Source organism: Exophiala bonariae (genome assembly GCF_035927105.1).
Source record: "Exophiala bonariae strain CCFEE 5792 chromosome Unknown scaffold_46, whole genome shotgun sequence".
NCBI lineage: Eukaryota > Fungi > Ascomycota > Eurotiomycetes > Chaetothyriales > Herpotrichiellaceae > Exophiala > Exophiala bonariae.
The window spans coordinates 132,122-148,041 of NW_027042521.1; the positions used below are offsets into that span (position 1 = coordinate 132,122).

The 15,920-nt window shown below is 48.1% G+C and overlaps 6 protein-coding genes across 6 annotated transcripts; 1 reads left to right on the forward strand and 5 right to left on the reverse strand.

The window, feature by feature from the left end:
* Positions 1-466: 466 nt before the first annotated feature.
* ISY1 (NineTeen Complex (NTC) component) lies at positions 467-1,222 on the reverse strand (the record flags this gene model as incomplete). The annotated part of the gene is made up of 1 exon (XM_064854179.1): positions 467-1,222. The coding sequence occupies one exon, from the start codon at positions 1,220-1,222 to the stop codon at positions 467-469; it is 756 nt and encodes a 251-aa protein (XP_064700286.1).
* A 298-nt stretch (positions 1,223-1,520) lies between these two features.
* LTR84_010645 (uncharacterized protein) lies at positions 1,521-3,174 on the reverse strand (the record flags this gene model as incomplete). Its single annotated transcript, XM_064854180.1, has 9 exons — positions 1,521-1,624; positions 1,710-1,936; positions 1,992-2,111; positions 2,179-2,348; positions 2,402-2,472; positions 2,533-2,897; positions 2,950-2,965; positions 3,031-3,100; positions 3,151-3,174. 9 exons carry the CDS (start codon positions 3,172-3,174, stop codon positions 1,521-1,523), a joined length of 1,167 nt encoding a protein of 388 aa, XP_064700287.1.
* A 915-nt stretch (positions 3,175-4,089) lies between these two features.
* On the reverse strand, positions 4,090-5,319 carry LTR84_010646 (uncharacterized protein; the record flags this gene model as incomplete). Its single annotated transcript, XM_064854181.1, has 1 exon — positions 4,090-5,319. The coding sequence occupies one exon, from the start codon at positions 5,317-5,319 to the stop codon at positions 4,090-4,092; it is 1,230 nt and encodes a 409-aa protein (XP_064700288.1).
* A 643-nt stretch (positions 5,320-5,962) lies between these two features.
* On the forward strand, positions 5,963-7,183 carry LTR84_010647 (uncharacterized protein; the record flags this gene model as incomplete). The annotated part of the gene is made up of 1 exon (XM_064854182.1): positions 5,963-7,183. One exon carries the CDS (start codon positions 5,963-5,965, stop codon positions 7,181-7,183), a length of 1,221 nt encoding a protein of 406 aa, XP_064700289.1.
* A 37-nt stretch (positions 7,184-7,220) lies between these two features.
* Positions 7,221-12,914, reverse strand: LTR84_010648 (uncharacterized protein; the record flags this gene model as incomplete). Its single annotated transcript, XM_064854183.1, has 6 exons — positions 7,221-7,427; positions 7,478-9,871; positions 9,919-11,781; positions 11,854-12,183; positions 12,238-12,766; positions 12,832-12,914. The coding sequence occupies 6 exons, from the start codon at positions 12,912-12,914 to the stop codon at positions 7,221-7,223; spliced, it is 5,406 nt and encodes a 1,801-aa protein (XP_064700290.1).
* A 787-nt stretch (positions 12,915-13,701) lies between these two features.
* LTR84_010649 (uncharacterized protein) lies at positions 13,702-14,427 on the reverse strand (the record flags this gene model as incomplete). The annotated part of the gene is made up of 1 exon (XM_064854184.1): positions 13,702-14,427. The coding sequence occupies one exon, from the start codon at positions 14,425-14,427 to the stop codon at positions 13,702-13,704; it is 726 nt and encodes a 241-aa protein (XP_064700291.1).
* Positions 14,428-15,920: the final 1,493 nt, after the last annotated feature.

Sequence of the window (15,920 nt, forward strand, 5' to 3'; positions counted from 1 at the left end):
GCGCATGTGGGATTCGCCTCAAATCCAATTCGCATGGCAATCAGACAGCTTCCAGTCGGTAAATTGGAATTTCATCATCACCACAAGACATGCCTGGCTTCACCACCGCAAGTAGTTAGCCACTTAATCAAGTTCCACAAATACAATGGATATTGATTAGCATTCCTTCCTTCGCCCCTCCAATCTGTAGTCATAGTCTTTTTTGCTTGAGTGATGCTCTTTTGGTTGCTTTCCTATCGTCCTCACCAAGGAACATTGCAAGAGACCGATGGAGATCACTGTTGTATTTGTTGACAATCAATTCTGCTCGGAATGATCTCAAATGAGGATTAAAATATGTCTTGTGCAGAGGCACAAAACCTGCCATTAGGTAATGTCGTAAGTGCACTTTGATGCACGATTGCACACTGATGTTGATCCTTCCCTAAACCCATCCTTTTTGTTTTGATACATGGCTTGAACCTCATTAAACCAGCTTGTCAAGCAATTGCCGTCGTCTGCGGTCGACCAGTTCATCTTGAACTTCTTCTAGTGTGGGCAGTCGCCATCGTACTCCATCTCCTGCATCTCCAGGTAAAGGCTCCCACTCCTCGTCAGATTGATCGGCTTCGCCAGAACGAGCAATCCTCTCGACGGCCTCCTTTTCTTTCCTCCGTTCATATTTCAGCAGCGTTCCATCCTCTTCGTCGAGTCCAAAGCCGAAATAGGTTGCATCCAGATTTTTGCGATTGATATCCTGGCCAGCTCGGGGTTTGTCATCGTCCTCGTCTCCGTGTGTTCGCCGCTTCGCAGCTCTTTTAAACATCTCTTTCACACCCGGTAGTTCCCTCGCCCGCCCAAAATACCTGTAACCCTTTCCACCACCCTGGACTTCTCGTCCTTGATCATCGAACACCGCGCCCCCGCCCCGCATATAATTCGGCCCTCCAAGCTCTCTGATTCTTCTCTCCCATCCCCATTTCTCCTTCATGAGTTTATTGATTTCGTCGTTAAGATCTCGCACTTGGAAGTCCGACAGACTCTCGTCCTGGATCTTTGTGACTTTTCGCGACACTTCTTTCAATATTTGTCCACGCCATTTCTCACAGAGCGGGATGGTGCTGACTGTACTGGGGGCTTTCGGGCGACGGAGTGAAGAGCTTGGTAGTAGACCAGATTCGGCGGCTTGTGCAGCGCGAAAGCGAAAGAGCATAGACTGCGCTTTTTCCGAATTGCGCGCCATGGTGAAAAGATGAGATGGACGGTGCTGGAGTAGTGTGCGGGGATGTGTACTGCGTAAGATAGCTGCGACAGCCTTCCGGGCTGGTCGCAAGGGTGCTTGTACTCGTCTTTCGAAGGCTTGAGATCGATAGAAGTGCCCTGACCTCAAGATGTTGCTATGGACATGGTCGGAGTTTGATGGTATCGATAAAGGCTTTCGATATTGCCAAGACAGATTTAAAGCGCCAGGCTGGGGCTTATTATTAAGGACAGAAAGTGCTGCCGCTTAGAAGTTCTTCTTGAGCAAGCTCAAACTCTAACTACACCCTCAACATTTCAAGATCGTTCCAGATTTCTGTCAACACAGCATACTGTGCAATCATTATCAAATGCTTGCGCTTGGTAAAGGCGTTCAAGCTTTGTGCTAACGCTCTGTTACAGCTACCCAAGTAATCTAATATATGTCGACCGCGACTTCTATCAGATCTCCCTGACCCGAGCAGCCTTACCATTCCTGAGGCTGTCATGTACTGCCTCGATCACAAAGACCGCTCTCAACCCATCATCTATCGAGCAATTAGGCGAAGCTTCTCCTCGAGCCGTGGCGATGAAATGCTTGAGCTGATGTGAGAACGATGTCTTGTTGTCCACCCATTCCTGGGGTGTCGTATCTTTCTCGAGCGAGTAATTCCAGTTCTGCTCTGCATCCGGCCGAGTGCCGTAATGATAACGAGTTCTGTGACAACAAGTCAGTACGAGTCAACATATGCCCTACAAAATCATCCACTCACAGTGATGGTACACTAATCGAGCCCTTGGTTCCGAAAATAGTGAGGAAGTCTTCACCTGTGGCTGGGAAAACTCCAACGTCTCCAGTACCAGCTTCCCATGACAGATGCGAACTGGCAACGCTATCCAGAAATCAACTTCCTTCATCGCTAGGGATTTCAAATATGTTCGGACTTGGAGTAGACTTACTCGGTGAACAAAAATGATCCAATGACCGATGATGCGAACTTCATCGTTACTTGAACCGTTGAATCAACAGGGAATGGCCTCTCTTTCGGTCCTTCGATTGCATGAACCTCTTCAATATTACCCAGCCAATATTGAAGCATGTCCATCTCATGAATGGCATTTGTCAACAGCTGTCTCATTCGTCAGTATCAGTGCAACGTTTGCCATTGAGAATTGTTCTCACAACTCCGCCAGATCCCACCTGCTGGTGCCATGGGATACTGAAGTATTGCTCTGATTTACGCTGTGCCCAGACTACAGTCAACTGTTAGAAATTTTGCTTTCTGCAACAAATCCATGGCATCTTGGTCTCACCTCCATTGACCGCCACAACACGGCCAAGCTCATTCTTGTCGAGAACGTCTTTTATGGCTCTGACATAGCAGTTATGCCTTCTATGATGTCCCACCATGTAAGTACCGTTAGTGTCCGCTTTACAAATTTCGAGGAATTTGCGTCCTTCGTCCCCAGTTGGGGCAAGCGGTTTCTCGATCAGAACTGTGAGCCCACTGCCCACTAAGGATTCCGCCATAGGTATGTGAGTATGTGTGGGTGTTGCAAGGATGATTGCATTTGCTTTCAAGTCACCTGCTTTGTAGGCACTCAGAAATTCTTGGAGATCTGCGAAGCTCGCCACCCCGTGTTGCTTTGCAGTCGAAGCAATAGAAGGGTCGTTATCGCTTACTCGATTGTCAGTACTCAGCTCTTCAACAGGACCAGGGACTACTCCACATGAGTGCCGCTAGTTCTGCAGTATTTGGTCAGCCTGCAAGACAGTAACACCATATCCAAGAACACCATGATGGGACTTACCAGCATCGTCTTCATTCAGGATATCCTGAACGTGCGATTTTCCAATGAAGCCATTGGCTCCGGCTACAGCCTTATCCTTAGTTACCACTTTGCGATTCATCAAGCATATTCAGAGCTTACTATTCGAAGTGGTAGTTTTGACATTATGCACGTGACACGCAACGTCAGCTCCTCAATTTGGAGTGTGTTTTGGATACGACCAATCCCTCAGCATCACATAACCTGCCGAAACCGATCATTTAAAGCCCTAAGCCTTTCGCACGGGATATCTCGTCAGTGCCGTGGAGTGCTTCTTCCGGTTTCCTTTCTCAAAGGATCAACCCGCGAACAGATCCCGCCAAGGCTGCCAGACCAGAATCACCGGAATAGTGAAAGTCCGGGACAACTCTCACCTGTTTCTAAGTTTAACATCCTTCAGGCTACGAAGCATTTCTGAATCGAATGCCGTTCTTATATGCTAGTAATATGGGTATGTAGACTTATTATGTACACTAGATACTGCTATTCACTCATATCGACGTGTCTAATAACAATAGGAGACTCGCCAAAAAAACAAAAACATTTATCCGAGATATCTTTCGACGTCTCAGATCTCAAGTGAAAGCTCTGCGTTAGGCTTAACTCTTGTGAATTGAACCCGGGTCTTTTTTTGTCAACAAATCCATCCACGGATGAGCACCCATTAACTATGAAATCTGGTATCAGCAGACCAAGAAGCGGATGTCTCTTACACGGTTCACACCCATTAACTATGAAGACTCTATTGGAGCCCCAAGAAGCGGTTGGTGACCTCGCGGTGCTAGGATTGTTGACCACAAATTGCAGAATTCAAATATATCTGCTTTCAAGACTAGGGTGTGATATAGGGGCCCAAGGCGGAAGGTCTGGCAGTTACGTTGGTGGCAATTCACTGCTTTTCCATTGAACGCTGGGGGAATCTAGGCATCATCATGGATACTTTTGGCCATACATGGTCACTCAGTTCACGCAGTATTATCACTAAAGCCTCTTCGATGTCAAAAACATCTTTTACTCGGGAATGCTATCTTTCACCACCACCTAATAACCATGCTTCCCCTTCACAACACCGGCGGCACCGCCTCCACGACCATACATCTCCCTGACATCAGCGATCAAATGTGTCGGCTTCTCATACGCAAAAAAGTGACCGCCGGAATCATAGAATCTCTCGAACACCACATCTCCTTGGGTCCGTGTCCACGTACTCGGATAAACTCTGACTTCATTGGGTTGATGCGTCAAGCCCAGCTTTCCAGGAATATACTGCCTCGTGTTCTCTCTCGTGACACGTTTCTTGGGGTCATCCCACCGGTGATACTCCTCGTAGTATATCCGCAAACTCGCCGCTGGGCCTGCCGTCGAGAACCAGTATATGCTCATCCAAGTACAAATTTCATCGTCGGTCCATGGATATTTGTCAGTCCATTCGCATATCTTCTCATAAATCCAAGCAAGGAGACCCATTGGTGAGTCTGCAAGCGCGTAGCCCAGCGTTTGCGGCTTAGTACTCTGCTGAGCGCGATATCCAGAGCTTTCTTTCAACATCCATTCGGTCCGCTCGCGGCCTTTGATCTCCCGCTCCGTGTCGCGACTGGTTGCATACTCGAGGGCAAGAAGAGGATTCTTCAGAAATGACGGCGGAAGCCCTTCATCCATATTCACATGAATGGCCTTGCAATGTTGTGGATAATGCAAACTCAAGGTTCGAGTAATGTGGAATCCCCAATCTCCAGCCTGGGTCACATACTCCGTATAACCCAATTTCATCATCAACTTCTGCACGAGTTCTGCATACTGTGCGACGGCAAACCCTCTTTTCTTCGGAGCATCAGAGAATCCGAAGTTCGGCAGACTTGGCGCAATAACATGAAATGCCGGTGCTTTCGGGTCACTTGGTGAAGACAGCTCCTTTACGATCTTGACTGACTCGATGAAACTCCCAGGCCATCCATGCACGAAGAGCAGTGGGATGGCATTCTCCACCTTGGATCGCTGGTGGATGAAATGCACGTTGAGAGGATCAAAGCCCTCGACGGTTATCGGTGTCGTGAATTGCACGAATGTCGTGTTCAGTTCCTTCTCAGCTGTTCGCCAGTCATACTCGTCTTTCCAGTACTTGGTGAGACGTTTGATGTCGGCTAGTGGTGCGCCATACTCCCAACCGGCATCATTGAGCTCATCTGGGAAGCGAGCGAGTGACAGACGAAGCTTTAAGTCGTCTAGTGCTTTGTTGGGGATTGAAATTGTGAAGGGTTTGATGTCTGCCATTGTGGTCGGCGCCGTTGCAATGTGTTCGATTTATTATTAAACATATACTGCAGTACTTTCAGATAGTGCTAAATTTTTGAGTCGAAGAACAATGAGGTGTTGCTATGGTATGGCATAAATTGAAATGTACGCTGGGCTATCTTTTGACTCCGGGGTGAATTACCAGCATTCCGGGAAGTGTACGTCCCGAAGGCTGGCCAGTGGCTCGTCTACAGCACCGGGTCCCTAGTATCCACAGACTTGCCAGTAAACACTGGACACAAACGAAGCCTGAAAATTGGTGGTCATGGCCAGAGGAAGGGAGATGTAGTGGATCCTGCCGATGAAGGGTGGGACAGGCAAAAGTTCCCGCTGAAAATGGTGGAAATGCCGGAGTATAACTCACCCGGGGGAAATCTCCTGACTAAACTTTCAGAGTTATTGCTAAGTCGATGACATACACTGGGATCAGTACGCGTAGAGCAATCATATTGACTTTGGGTTCTGATTTCATATCCGATACTACACTAGTTCACCAATTGAGCGTTTGGTATAACCATCAGAGGCGGTTGAACAAAATGGCAACGTCTCTCCTCTCAACCGTTCTTTCCCCGAGCTATCAAGGCTAGTCGTGACATCAGAGCCATTCGTCAATCTCACAGCTATGGCCGCCCAGCTCAAGACGGCCCTTGCAGAAAGTGTCCGGACTCGGCAAACGCCAGGTATTGGCGCCATCGTCATTGACAAGACCGGCAAGACACTTTTTGACGAAAGTTTCGGAACATTGGACGCGAACAATGATGCCTCAAAGGCTTTCACAAACGACACGCAACTCTTTCTGTGGTCGTGCACGAAGTTGATTACCAGCATCTGCGCGCTGCAACTCCTCGAGCAGGGAAAGATCCAGTCATTGGATGACCCAGTCGCCAAATATCTCCCCCAGGTGGGAGAGTTTAAAGTCTTGGAGAGATTCGACGAAAATGGAAAACCAATTCTGCGCAAGCCGAAAACTGAAATGAGGTTGATTCATCTCATGACCCACACAAGTGGGCTAACGTATGACTTCTGGGAGGCCGATAGACCCATGTACGAGTATCGTACTTCGAAAGGACAGCATGTTGGGTCATATACTTCAGAGGAGAATAACGAGTGGCAATACCATGATTTGTTCCTAGCCTTTGACCCCGGTGAGAAACACCACTATGGGGTCAACATGGACCATCTTGGCTTCATTGTTGAGGCTGTCAGTGGCTTGCGCCTGGAGGAGTACATGTCGCAGAATATCTTCAAGCCTCTCGGCATGGACTCATGCGGGCCACAATTCAAGAATGAAGAATTTCTTCGAGTCCACATAAAGGATGAGAATGGATTAACGACCATCGATGGATTTCGGCCGCCCAAGAATCCATGGCGTTATGGTGGCGGGCACTTTCTTATCGGCTCATTGAGGGATTACACGCAGCTCATGCTGGCATTGCTGAACGCCGGCTCCCATCCAGCGACTGGGCGGCAGATTTTGCGACCAGAGACCGTAGAGAATTATGTCTTTAAGGACTTCATACCCGTTGTTGGAGCATCGCCAGATGGCATTGGTACGTGCACCAAGGCTATAACACCCAACTCGTCGAATGCTGGTGATGTCGGATACTCATTCCGAGACTCACCCTCGCCTCGGGGTTGGAGCTGTGGGCTGATGATGAACCTTGAGGATGTCGTAGGTGGTAGGAGTGCTGGATCTGGTTCATGGGCAGGGCTGGGTAACTTGTACTATTGGGTTGACCCCAAGAAAGGTATTGCTGGGATAATCGGGACAAATGTACTTCCCTTCCTCGACGGTCAGAGTCTTAGGTTATTTGAAAGTGTTGAAAGGCTGGCATACACCTAATCTGTCTAAAAAAGAGGACCATGGTCGTCCAGCCGCCTTATGCCACAGAACTGTCGACCTTCTTAGGCGCATATTCCTGGAAAAGTCTTTTTATCTGGTGCCAGATCGTTTCTGATTGTTGCATTCGGATTTCGGATTGAACCGTTCTTGATTTAAAGAGCACCTCAAGTAGGTCAGATGCCGTCCTCCCAGAAGCATCCTTCACCTTGAAACCGGCACCACCTTTGAGAAGCTCGTTGATGTTCTGACACAGTTCAGACTGGTTGATTGAACTTTGGGTTTTTTTTCATTCACGGAAGTGTACGTCGCATCATAAGTTCTCCACAAAGCAAGATGCATGGGAGTATCCCCGGAAGTGTTTTTTGGTTCAGTATCGACCCCTGCCTGAACAAGCAGGCTGGCAATGTCATGGCGGCCCATCTCTACCGATGTATGTAATGGAGTCATGCCAGAATCATCTGTACATTGTACATTCGAACCAGATCGAATAAGTAACGTGAGAATGGCAAACACACGCTCCTCCTTTCGAGAACGTAGCTGCTCTCTCATAATAGTCCACGCATTTGCCTCCGGGTATGGAATAGAGCTGTCGGCACCATGCTCAGCCAGTACCAATGCCAGGTCGAATTGAGCCTTTGATACTGCATACCAAAGTGGAGTCTTATGGGTGATATTGGTGATATTGGGATCCGCGCCTCCGGATAGTAGTTGTAGTGCGACGTGCTGAAAAGTTTCAGTCTCACCCGCGAGACTGAGATTGAGACTGCCTCCGTCTTCATCATCACTCTCATTCTGACAGAGCACATGTAGTGGTGTTTCCCCGTACCGATTATAGATATTAGGGTCGGCTCCATGGTCCAAGAGAATTTGGATTGCATCGATACTTGGTTTCCGAAGTCTGCATAGATTGTGCAATGGTGTTTCGCCATTCGAGCCATGGGCATTAGGGTTGGCATTGTGACCTAAGAGTATGCGGATTGTATCAATGCTTGGTTGTTGAAGTCTGCACAGATTATGCAATGGTGTTCTACCTTGCGAGCCATGGAGATTAGGGTCAGCTTCGTGACCTAACAGAAGCTCGATCGCATCGATACTTGGATGTGAGCGTCTGCAAAGACAATTCAGTGGTGTTTCACCATTCGAACCATGGGCATTTGGATTGGCTTCATGATTTAGCAAAAGCCTGATCGCACCAGTATTTGGGAGTTCCAACCTACACAGACCATGCAAGGGTACGTTGCCTCTATCATCGGCAGAGTTGATGTCTGCCCCATGCTCGACTAATCTTGACAAGACTTCATCGAAGTCGGCGTGGCGGGCGGAATCTCGAAGGCGCCGGTGAGTACACAACAGCCCGACCGGTGTGGTTTTGGCATTATTGTCAGCGGACTGGGTGCTAGAATTGTTCCTCAGTATGTGACGAGCATCAGCACCGATATCAATCGAAGCGAGCAAGGCATTTATTAGTGGAAAGTGGAACATGCGACATGCTTTGATGAGCAGAGACTCTCCAGAGATGGGATCGGCACTATGGATCAGTCCTAGAATTTGATCCTCCGAGACATCTCCACGCTCACGTAGTGTGAGATAACAGGCCCACCATCGATCGAGAAGATCAATGCGTTGACTCTCCATGATATCAAAAAGGAGTGTCCGGCTCGTTGGTAGTGACGCATATTGCTCATTGTTTAGGGATGATAAAAGTGCTGAATGCCGCAACTGGTGCTCAAACGAAAGCTCCATAACCGACGTGTTACCGGCGTCGTAACCTGAAGAGAACAGGTCAAAGACAAATCCTGGCTCCACCACAATTTCTAGCATGGCTTCGGCCCATGAGAGTAGATCATGCCGTACACAGAAGGTAGCGAGGTTGGAATATGTTTCCCATTCAACTCGAAGAAGAGAGAACCTTTCCCACATGCCGACGAACAGCTTGACAACCTTGAGAGGATTTGCTCTTTGTGATTGAGCAATGCTAGCGTGCGTGATGATTTCGTCCATTGTGTAAAGGAATAGAGCGGAGATGTCCCACCGCAGCTGCTGCGACTGGATACTCCTGCCGCCCGAGGTGATACTATCCTCAGCAGAATTCGAGAAATTCCAAGCTGATACCTTGATACTAGCAGGTACCCTAAGCCTGTCGTTTTCAAGTCTGAAGTCATCCTGCTCAGTCACGCTGACAGTAGGCTGCAAAGCGACATGCCTTTGGGCGTCAGCATGGCGCAAACCATTCTCAATATCAGGCGCGTTGGGGGAGCTTGGTGCACGAATACCCGGAAGTTGTGGATGGTTATCCCGTTCCACTTCCGCGAGCCAGGATTGCAGCATAGTCGTATGGTTATCAGTTGACGAAGAACTCATCCAATATTGTAGACCTCGCGGATGTAAGTGCGAGTCATCTTCTCTGTGATCTATCAAAAGCCCAGATTTTGGCGCAGCTGGGTCCATCGGACCATTAGCTATGATATCTTTGATACCTGAATGGTTCTGAGATCTGTCAAAGGTTTGGTGTGCGTTTTGTGAGCCACTAGGAGAACCAGTTGCTGAGGTTCGACTAGGAGCGGTTGAGCCCGCAGAACTGAAGCTTTTGACACTTACTGGGTCGAAATCTGACATGCTTTCCCGGTCGGCTTTGATACGCGAATCAGTAGTGCGCGCACAAACAGAATCGCTTTCCGATGGGGGGTTCTAGTCTGAGTTAATTTTAATCTTCACAAAGATCGTGCCGACATTACCCTAGTCTTTTGGTCTCTCATTCTTTTTTGGGGCGCCACAGAGAGCATGAATGGATCTTCCGTGTTCCCTAGCACTTGCGCAGCACTGTCAAGTTCCTGGAGCTTCTTGGTGGCCTTCTCGGCTTCCGCCCGGATACGCCTTGCTGCATTAACCAAAGCATCAAGCACTTCAAGTTTCAAGAAGTTCAGGCATGTTTCTATAATCATCAGGTGACTTTCACCATCAATGGCCCCTGTCAGCGGCAATGACATACTTCCCAGTGTTGTAAAGCAGTCACGAAGGAAGAATGTGCGAACAGAATCATGAATAAATTGAACTGTCCGTGTTTCTCCAAGATCAATATCGAGGGAGCCTGCAGCCCCATCAACAGACCCAGCGTTGAAACTTTCATGAAGTAAAGGATTATCCAAAGCGTCGATGGAAACTGAGTGATCGATATTGGCCCCTGATACATCGACCAAGCCCATCGTCAATGTCTGAATCCGCCGAATCAATTGATCTTCTCGATTGCAAGAGGACTGCCATTCGATCATTGTTTGGGGTGGAGGATTGTGGATCATAGGCAGGATATGATGCCATTCTCTGAGCCGTAGATTTCTGGTACTGAAAATCACCCATTGGAAGATCTTGGTCGCAAGTTCGCGATCACTTTCGCAGAGCTTCCCATCAACTAGTAATTGACGAAAGATTTCGTCCAACTCTTTCGGTAGAGCTAAAAGCCTTGTGCCAAGTTCTGATAGAGTTTTGCCACTGTCGAGATCGTGCAGCAACATGTCTATCACTAGCCTGGCCCACAGGAAGATACCTGAGGACTTTGCAACGATATCCTTGACGAGGTTTGACACATCTTTGGAGTCTATGGATTTCCTGGCTGCAAATCGGGATTCTGCATAGATCTTGAGGTCTCCTTGGTTGCATTGGTCGACAACGATCTCATAACACTTGTTCTTCGTCTCCATCTGGAACCATGATCTGCTTGAGACCAGAACATCCAGCATAATGTTATGCTTTCTTGCGGTAATCATGAGCTCATCAAGAAAATACACAATCTCGCGAGCCTCATATGTCATCACATCTTTCTCCGCAGAATCGTCGCATTCGTCCAGTGCATCAATGAGTAACATTGTAGGAGGCAACAACCTTCTCTCGAGAGCAGTCACAAGAAATTCCTTCAGCTCGTCGCTTCGCCAATTGAGGTTGCTACCCAACGAGTCCTCGAAGAGAAACATCGGATTGTTATACGACCACAGTTCAACGAGAAGTTGCAAAAGTGCCTGATCGGCAGCAACAAGCTGAAACACTAAGGAGCGAAACAATCCCTCAGCAGTTTTCAGAAGTGAATGCTCCTTGCCACCAAAGAAAAACGCTGGTGTGAGTTTATGGCGTCTGTCGCTGTCAACTTGCAGCATCCTCAACTCTTGCTTCATGATCGTTGATTTTCCCGCCCCTGGCTTGCCTCTGATCCAAAGGAAGCGGTTCGAAGACCTGTGAAAGCGTCTGACTGACCATGCTTTGTAGTGATGATGCCTACGGAACCAAACGCAAGTGTTAGGAACAGGTGCTTTGATGTTGTTTCTCCTGGCATGCATAAGAGGAAAGCAGAGAGATTTGAGGCATGTTGAAGAGAACGAGTCGATTGGAGAGGAGATATCTCTCACACGAGGGCGAGTTCGATCTTCAAATGTAGCCCGGTTCTGCGACGCCGAACGTACACTGTCACACATCATTTTCAATTGACCTGATAGTTTCACAAAGTTAGGATCACCGGGATCTCGTATGCGACAAATTTCGGTATGGTTGCCTTCAAGGGTCTCGGCATGCTCCGCTACATCACCCGTTGTGGATGAATAGTCAGGAACGACCTAATGAAATCATTTTCAGCAAGCATTAATTTATAAATTAAGCTCTAGTAACAGAAGCTCAATTCCCCTTACCTTCGCGTTGAGCTTTCCTACTCCCAGTGATTTCCATCCACTCCCCTCGCGGAAAGTTTTGATTGTGAATTTATACTTCTTTCGAAGCCGGGAGAAATCTAAGTGAGATTGCTCGAGTTCCGGAGTTCTTAGGCCAAGAGCTCTTAAGAGTGACGGATTATTGTCAATACCGCAAAAGGCGGCTGTTTTGCGCGCCAGTTCGCCAAATGTTGCCATGTCCTTGCTGCCTTGATGCGGTGTTGCAATGAATACAGTGGCAATCGTGGACACAACCACGTCTGAGAGCCCAGTTTCATCATCAAAATGCGCATTGTGGGACTCTTTAAGGACCTAGGGCGTTTTGGTCATCGCTTTGACGCTTTTCCAAGTTTGATTGGAACATACCTGCTTCACGATAATGCCGCCCAGTGAATGGGCAACCCATATGATGGGCTGCCCTTGTTTTCGTGATCGTTCGAGCGCAAGCAGAAGGTCGGTTGCATGCTGGAAAATACTGTTCTTATTCACAGATGCCCCATAACCTTTGGCAATTCGAGAGTCGTATCCATATGTCAAGACACGGGCAGATGAGCATACTTTTGGAAGTAGATCTCTAGGCCAGAAGACGGTGGGCGAGGGTGTAGGAGATGGAAGAGTCACTCGGGTTGGTCCAAGATGATCCACGCTGATCAGGCTCTCAGCATTCACCTGGGACAAGGCTTGAATTGCTTGTGGGTCCTCAAGGCTTTGATTTCCAGGCTGATCTGCTTCGAGCGCATTCTTCTTCTGCACTTTGGACAGAAACCGTCGGGCCAGAGATCTTCTCGACAGCTCTTTTCCTGTTACCCTGTCGGCAACTGAGGTCGTGTCGTTGGCTATCTTTACGGCCCATGTGTTGAAAGGATGGCCCCCAAGACCGTGCACAAAAATTACACTGTGTCAATGTTAATACCATCTCATATTGAACGGAGCACAGTATCCGGGAGAGGGTAAATGTACTCCACTACTGCTTCTTCATCACTAGGCTCGTATACCAAAGAGAAGCCAATGTCGGCGACAAGGGGGTCTGAGAGCCGGACCATAATTTTGAGCCTTGAGCGAGGTCGGAGCTAGCTTCTGAGCAATAGGACTTCTATCCAAAATGACAGTCTTATACTATTCCGATTCTCGCCGTGAAATGTGATATTGCTCTGCATACCATAATATGTTGATCAAGGCTGGAGAGGAGGTGGGTAAATGGAGGGGTTTTTTTTTCCAGCCTTGTGCTTGTCTTTCGGGGCGAATTGTGTTGCGAAAGATTACGGGAGCCCAGGCAGTCAAACGTCGTCGACACATACTACAATCACTGGCATCGAGTGATTGCGAAGAAAGCCGACAACCTGGATATGACAAAGTGTCGGAAACAATGAGCGATGAATCATGTTCAGTGTTCCAAGCCAGGAAATGGTTGACCGACATGAACCAGGCACCCACCAGGGTGGGTTCTGGTGTGCCCGATTTCTGAAGCTACCCCTTCCAGGCATCTCGTCTGCGAGTCAAGCACGTATCTGGCACCTATCTCGCTACAGTGTGATTGCTGAGTCACTTCCAAAGGCAAGTAGACAAGTTGGGTTAGAGCTACAACTGTCACCTTAGCTGGCACTTAACTTAAACCAGAGCCGCTATTGGGAGATTCGGCATGTTTGCCGAAGAGCTGTTGATATCAAGGGGGTCCCTGGTGCTGGATTCTTAGGTAATGACGTACCTGAATTCGACATTCTTCTTGAGTACTTAACTAGGTGCCTAGTAGGTAGCAGCTTTAGCTAGTTCCCCAAAGTTTGACAGACAGTGCCTATGTACAGTGTACGAAACAGTGTTGTATCAAATGGCCTACAGCTCATATGTCTTACGCATCTCTTCGGCGAACTTCATGATGATGATCGGGTCCATCACACCCCATTTCTCCGCCCGCTCTGTGGCCTCGATGAAATGCCGTATGGCCAGAAGTAGCTGTGCAGCCCATCTAGCACCACTCCAACCACCGTACCCAGTAGCAAGTGGTGTCATCAGGATGGAATTGATTTGACGCCAATGCTCTGATCCAGGCTTTCCAACCGACACATTGTGCTTGCTTACCGATGCCAGGAGTGACCAGATGCATTCATAGACGACTTCTCTATCCCAGGTCACCTTTTGAGGGATCTTCATGGTGGGACATAAAGCCAAGTATCGGCAGCCCCATGGTTCGTCTTTGAGGCTCTCAGTCTTGAGGTCGATAATCGTGCAAGTCCCTGGAGGAGCGAACCCTCTCCATTCCGTGTAGACAGCTTGTTGAGCATGCTTGGTCAAGGCGAGATAATCCTCCTTAGGGGAGAATGCCCTAGACAGGGCATCGTCAAAGCCACCATCAAGCCTAGCGTAAGAGTTCGCTGGAGAAACAATTGCATCAAATGTGATGGACGCTGGTAAATCAGCAAGCCGACTTTCATGCACCGTGATGTCGACTGACGGAGGGAGGGGATACTCGCTTTTGGCAGCATTAAAGGCGCGTCCGTAGTCATCGTCCATGAAGAGAAGATGAATCTGGGGTATTTGTGATCTAGATTGGGTCGCCATTCTCAGTTTATGCAATGGCTCTATCAGATGTGTTTTTGAATAAAGGCGCGTCTGCCTGCAGATTAGGCACAACCGTGGTTTGTACCTAGTAGGCGGCCTACTACTAGGTAACTAACTAACTAAAGGTTGTCAGACTATATTTTGCTGTTTCATGAAACCAGGCACAACCTTCCCAAAAAGGACAACCGGCACCTTCATTAAACCCCTGGCAGGATGGAAAGCCATACGCCCCTAACAGCCCCACTACGGATGACGCTAACTAAGTATCATTAGGTGATGAACCACCGATGAGTGCCTATAAGCCTCAGTCATGATAACTAATCAACATAACGAATACCACTAGCAAATCTGTGACCAGAGATGTCGAGTTTTCTCTTTCAATCATCTCTCGTTTTTCAACGTCGTAAACAGTGAAATCTAATCTGCCTCAGAGTTCTGACCTTCGTCTTTTAGAGATGGAAGCACTCGAGCTGCAACGATCACTTCCGGTCGTTGACTCCCGTAGGTCTTCAATCGAAAATGAGGTCCTGCCGACCCAAAGCTTCAATGAATCGCACCTGCCACCAGTCGACAAAGGAAAGGATGCTTGGTTGTTTCTGGCTGCTTGCTTCCTTCTTGAGGCCATGATATGGGGTAAGAGTGCCCGCGATCATCTTTAGAAGCGAAGTCAAGCTTACAATTTTCAGGATTCGCTTTCTCGTTTGGTGTCTTTCAAGACTACTACAGTACGCATGAGCCATTCTCTAACGAAGGCAAAATTGCTATCATCGGCACAACAGCAACTGTAACGGCGTTTCCTACCATGTTTCGTGCTCATACTTATGGCTTATTTAGGGAATTATCTACATATCCGCACCAGTTGTCTTCGGTGTGCTTTTGTCTTACCCTCAACTAAAGCGCTGGTCATGCCCAACGGGGCTAATCATTATGTGCCTATCGATCAGTCTGAGCTCCTTCTCAAGGACAACTACAGACCTAATCCTTTCGCAAGGAGTAGGGTATGCCGTTGGAGCTGGACTAGCATACGCACCAACGATTTTATTCTTGGATGAATGGTTTGTCTTAAGAAAGGGGTTCGCCTACGGGGTGATGTGGGTATGTACATTCTATTTTTGATGTTGATGTTCCTTCCAAAGGATTTACATTCTGATTGGGCTAATCATACGTTCCACAGGCTGGAACAGGAGTCTCGGGAATTGTGCTCCCAATCCTAATGCAGTGGCTTCTTAATTCATACGGGCATCAAACAGCGCTCCGTATTTGGGCCGTGACGTTGTTCCTTTGTACGGCGCCACTGATACATTTCGTCAAGCCCAGACTTCCCATATCCCATACTTCGCATGTGAAGAGGTTCGATTTGAGTTTCGTGTGGAACAAAGTCTTCGTCATCTACCAGGCCTGCAATATCGCTGAGGCACTCGGATTTTTTCTGCCCCAAACTTATCTACCTAGTTATGCACGCATTCTTGGAGCCTCCGATTTGACTGCAACCC